The sequence below is a fragment of the Pygoscelis adeliae genome, unplaced genomic scaffold, assembly GCF_000699105.1.
Source record: "Pygoscelis adeliae isolate BGI_AS28 unplaced genomic scaffold, ASM69910v1 Scaffold95, whole genome shotgun sequence".
Taxonomy (NCBI): domain Eukaryota; kingdom Metazoa; phylum Chordata; class Aves; order Sphenisciformes; family Spheniscidae; genus Pygoscelis; species Pygoscelis adeliae.
The window spans coordinates 1,558,162-1,564,013 of NW_008824869.1; the positions used below are offsets into that span (position 1 = coordinate 1,558,162).

Sequence of the window (5,852 nt, forward strand, 5' to 3'; positions counted from 1 at the left end):
CTAGTTTTACAACGGGATCTCCTGATATGAGAGTTTCTCTTTAACACGTAAATTTCCAGGACTTTATGGAGCACCCAAAACAAGCTGCTCACTCGGTCGTACAAAATCCTACTTTACCTTTACTTTTTGTACAAAAGAGCAGTGCATTTTATCCTTGCTCTCTGGCATTTATAAAAAGGAGGAGGAATTGCATAACACTTCTGCTTTCAGTATCTGAGCAAGATTCCACCAGCAGGCCATATGTAACGCAATCTTTCAAAGTTGCAGTCACTCTGTCAGCTTGGTTTATAGCATCAGCCCACCTTCCCCACATGGTAAAAGCTGGCAAGAATCATTTTTGTAACAAAAGTCTTAAAAGCAAAAGTTTCTCCTTCCCACAGGAAGTCCTACAAACAGACACCACTGGCCCACCACCTGAAGCCAAAGCAACACCTGACAGCAGGCACCTGATCCACAAGTAGCATGGTAGGTGTTACAGCAAAATAAGTAACTATGTAGGAATCTACCCCAGACAACAAGTCCAACATTTTCCTATAAATCACCTCCAGCTGCATACTTGTCTCGGTAAACCTCTACTCATAACAGGGAGCTTATTCCACGGACTCCGGCACAGAGACCTCCCAGATCTACTGACGTTACAGTTTTCAGAACCCGCTCTGTTTCAGGTGAACTGATGTGAAATGGGTAGAGGGTTACCTTTGCTCAAAAATAACACACTCCACAGTTTTCATCTTTTCCCCGACTGCCAGAACTTGTTTCCACAGTTTGTCTTAAGGCAACTATTTTGCAAGAACAACTCCAAAATTGGACTGTTTCATTTTCTGTTGTTTGAATTTCTATGGTGTTGCTGTATGACGTTAAGGCCAGCGGCCCACAGAATTGCATCTCAAAACTTTTGGAAAGAATATTGTCTTCTTGGACAATATACAAACCGCATTATACTACTACATAAAACATCTTATGGACCGCAAAACTGAAAAAGTCCAAAAACTTCTGGGACTAGCAGGGAGCGTAACTACTTTTGGCTAAACTTACTCAAGACACAAATAAAAATGCCTACTGCTGACTTCTAAGAAATCTGCAGTTCCCTTTCCTCTAGCTATTTATTCTGATTTTAATATTAAAAGAAACCATAATTTATCTCATAAGCTCTGTTTTAAAAAAAGAAAGGGGGAAGAGAGGGAGAACTCACAAGTAAGTTTTCCTGCATCCTCCACCCCCAACTGATTACACAACTCTCGCCCGCCTTCTTGTTCCTGTTCTTGATGATGACAATGCAAAGCTAGTCAGCTGGCAGACAAGAAGATATGTCCGTCTTGGTCACAACTGAGTTCAAGTGCCACAGTGCACTCTGAAGCTGGCCCACAACTTCAAAACAGCCTAGGACAGCTTAACCAGATGATTAACCACCTCATAGCTCAAGCATCAGCAAGACTCAGGGTGTCCCTTGGATATTTTAACAACCAGTCTTGAACAAGAAATCAGAGCTAACTCTAGCAAGCACAGTAAGACTTTAGCTAACAAAACTGGTAATGAAGCGTTTTATTAAAAATGCAGAGGGGAAAAAATTTGTATCAGCTTTTTTGGAGCATTCTATACATGTTCATATGTACCAGAATTACAAAGGCATTGAGTTTTGCACTGCCTCTTCCTCTTTACCCACAGCGCAGACCTTCTCCAGGCTGACCAGTCCAGAAGTTGAGCTGACTGGAGAGCGAGAAACAATGACCTATGGGGTCTGGAGAAGACAGACAGGAGAAGCAGCACTGACAATGCAACTAGAACAAAGGAGCAGCTGATACCAATCATAAATCATGACCAGCAGCTACACTGGCACCCCAAAATAAGCGCTGCTTTGAAGTGTTATAGAAAATTATAGCAATAGATTGTTACTAAAAATAAAGCTAACTTGATATCAAGGCTAGTCATAGCACAAAATCTACTTTTCACGCTGGTAAACAGAGACCCCATTGTGTAATGCTGTGAGCAGAGACCATCTACTTCTCAAAATTTTTTTTTTTCAGAATCCTCTTTAAACGGGCTAAAGAATTCACATACAGTCAACACACTGAAGCACAAGTTTGCACAGTCAAACTTTCTTTTTCCTAAACAAAAGCCATGTGTGCATAAACAAAGCAAAGTGGAATCATGCCCACTGCTATCCATATGCAGTTTTCATTCTTGCAGACAAGTGCTCTCCCACTGCTTTTCCACAAAGTTCTGGCATATAACTGTGTTGGAACACAGCAAGGCCAAACACACATAAGTGAAAGCAGAAATGTCTCTTTAAAGATGACATTTTGAGACATTGTGAAACAGAGAAGCATGAAAAATTACTTAATGGATAATGTGTTACTGTCATCACTAGCAAACAGAAGTTCTTTGAGCACACCCTGAAACTAAGGGATTAGGTGGGAGGAAGACAAGGAGGAGAAGCATTGCACTGAGTCCTCTTGACTTTAAAAGATGGCTTACCATTGGAGACAGTCTTAAATGGATGAAGAGAAATTGTGAAAACAGGTAACTGGAAACAGGATTGTTATCCTTGATCTCAGCAGTACTTTGTTCATTGCCTACTGTCACAGTGCAATACACCAGCTGCAACTCTATTGACACATAAAACATGCCAAGGAGATTAGGAAGTAAATACTCTATTTGGAGGGGAGACGAAAGGTAAAACTTCACCCACTGCAAAACCAGATGTTACAAAAAAAAAAAAAAAACACCCTCTAAGATAACAAAGTCCAGTTCTAGGAACATGTGGAATCTGCCAATTCACAAATAGCAAGTGAGGGAATTGCCCCCACAGCTGAGGTGAACAAAGTGTAGTAGAGCCATAGGGGAAAGGTTTGTTATGAGTGACAGAGATACAAGAAGACCAGCACTACTCAAGAGTGAAAGTACAGAGGAAATATGGCATAAAAGGCAGGAACTGTCTGTTCCTGTTGCCTATGCATCTGAAATACATAACATCGCACTCTGTGAGCCTCAGATTCAAGAACATATGAAATTCAGGGAAAATCTGGAAGTAACAACAGAAACGAATTACAGAAATGTCTTTTTTTAAAAAAAAAAAAAAAAAAACTTCAAACACACCAACCATGAGCCATCCTAAAAAATAATTAAGGCCTGAAAAGCAACTCTATTAGAACTTGAAAATGGTAGATCTTAAAAACTTTACATACTTATTTTTGGATCAGGGTGGAGGGGAAGTCAGGAGGGATGAATCTGGCACAAATCATACACTTAATAACCAGGGGTAATGAAGAGAAACTAAAAACAATTGAAAACAGCAGCTATATGTCAGTAAAGTTTTCAGAAGAGAGACTTGGATTAAGGTCTGGACTAGTTTGCTAAAGGGAAGGAGGAGTAATCTTATCAACCGGTACTTCGAAAGTCAGATTAGGGGAAAATTAAACACAAAACAAAGTTACTTGTAGGAACAGTTCTGTTCCAGCACAAGAATGGATCAAATTATTTAATAAATTTAAAACAAAACAAACAAAAACCTTCTAATTCCCTCCAATGAATATTACGTACACAATTAAAATAATTCTGCTGTTTATGTCAAACTATCTAGAGCGCTGTGTCCCAGATAATACATCAGCCATAGGTGATATTAAACAACTAACATGAAAATTGAATTGCCAAGCTGCTTTATGGGTGTAAACATTTTAAACATGCTCACAGAAACCAGAGGCTCTTGCTCCGATATCTTCCTTTAATCATCCATATGCCCAAGGATAATATCCACCCTCAACGCTGCTTTCATGACTTACTGGTGTTTATAATGAACTACCAGGGATGCCTAACCTTTAGAACTAGAGAAGCAAAATATTCTCTCTCAGGGAACACTGAATTATCACTATGCAAGTCTTCTTCTCTGTCTTTTAGTTCAATAGAACTAGAGACAGACGATTCATTGTAAGTAGAGACAAAGGTTTCTGCAGGCTCATGCCTGCAACAACTCCGTATAAAAGTGGCTGTACCACAAGCCAGCAGCATGCCCTACTCTCCCCCTGTAGCCAGACACACCTATGCACATGCTGCATGAAGCCATTCCATGCTATCGCTGAGCTCCAAGATGACCAGAGCCTACACAGAGCTAGTATGTGTCAGGGAGTGATACTATTACGTGGCTTGAATACTCACAGTAAAAAAATTACATAATCTTATCAATATAACTGCATTCTCTCTCTTTTGAAGTGCTGACAAATCTTTTAACATTGACATAAATTATAACTTTTCATTACTCGTAGTATTTATTCTTTTGCACATCTCTTAACTAGATATACTTAAAATCAATTCAAATTAAAGATCTTTCAGTTCTTCCACAGTCCAAGTCTCATTTAACAGATGCACTCGCCTGGGTTACCTCGAAACTGCCAGCATCTCCATTCAGGTGCAAATCATTTGTATATTTCAACTACCCCCAGTGAAACAAGAAATTAGACAATTTCTATTTCTCAAACTGTCAACTCGGGCTTTTCACTTTTCTTCCCCCTGCCAGTTCCTCTACTTCCCTTCTGCTCTCTGCTTTCTCCGACAGCTGCTCCATACACTTCTCCCCAGGAAAGCATAGGTCCAATGCAACAAGTAGCTCTCATCTAGCGATGACTCCTCAGTTTGACTGCCAGCTGTGGTCCCAAGAGAGGGTCCCCCGTTTTCTCCACTCCAGCACAGCACTTACATGTTGCATTTTGCTGTAGAAGAATCCAGGAAGCTCCTTATACTTAGAAAGTCAGAGGAGCTTTAAAAAGAAACTGGAAACCAACAAAAGGATGTAGCCTGTTACCTATCGGTTCTTTGTGGACGACAAAGCAGTATTTTGTAGTCAAAATATTCTTAGAATAACTGTTCTTAGTTGCAGTAACTTCCCAGACTATTTCATCTTTGGTTTCTCAAGTACATTCCCAGTGTTGTAGCATCTATATTATAAGAAGTAACGAGGAATACAAGTTAATAAAATTCATTCACGGAAATCACGCCCTAATAACGTTTTCTTTGTCCAGCAGCACAAGACCTAAATATGGAAACAAACTTGCTTTTAAATATTGAAAGTGGTGTTGAAAACAAGAAGAATTGCTTCAAAAGCCCACCTTTTGCCTGCTTATCAAAGAATGAATATTTTCATCTGTAGCTGTGCATGGAGCTCTAGAAGTGAACCCCCTCTGAAGCCAGTTGGCATCCCGGGAAAATGCAAGAACATATGGCAAGTGTCCCAGTGATGCTAATACCCACTAGATGCTAAAATAAACGTGCGGGACCAGGGCCTTCACTCTGAGAACGGAGCTAGGGGGGCAAGGGAAATGTAAAATACAGTAAGCAACAAAAAAATCTGACTTAGAATAAACCTCTTTTCTTTACCAACAAGTTAAAAAGTTGCATCTTGGAACATCAGAGCACTGATCTGGCAAGGGTAACAGACAGCACTCCTGAGCCCGGTTCATTTTACTGAATGCAGAGTCACCCACTTACGGAAAGACAGCATTTTGGTCTTCAAGAGAGGGGAAAAAGTATGTGAAACACGTTATTTCCTCAAATATTCCAAATCAAAGCTTTACAACTAGCAAGCAAGCAAGAACCTTCAGAACCGGGCAGACACACACACACACACAAAACCAACTCACCAAAAAAGTATCCGCAAAATGTTCGCGACCAGTAACACCAGGCAGACGTAGGTGGAAAAGCCCTCCGCATTCTGTGTCCGCCGGATGTCTCTGTACTGGGGAATGTAGGGCACCACGCCGCCGAACACCATGGCCCCCGCAGCACCCCACGACACCAGCTGGCGCATCGGGACCAGCAGCCACTCCAAGCCACCCGCCTCCATGACGGGGGGGAGCGGGGTG

At 41.0% G+C, this 5,852-nt stretch overlaps 1 protein-coding gene across 2 annotated transcripts in view; it reads right to left on the minus strand.

The window, feature by feature from the left end:
- PQLC1 (PQ loop repeat containing 1) overlaps window positions 1-5,833 on the minus strand; it is a 67,922-nt gene extending 62,089 nt beyond the window's left edge. For both annotated transcript variants that reach the window (XM_009324479.1, XM_009324478.1), the window contains exon 1: window positions 5,631-5,833. In XM_009324479.1, the coding sequence (XP_009322754.1) occupies window positions 5,631-5,833 (203 nt within the window). The remainder of the gene's footprint in view (window positions 1-5,630) is intronic.
- Between the last annotated feature and the right edge of the window lie 19 nt (window positions 5,834-5,852).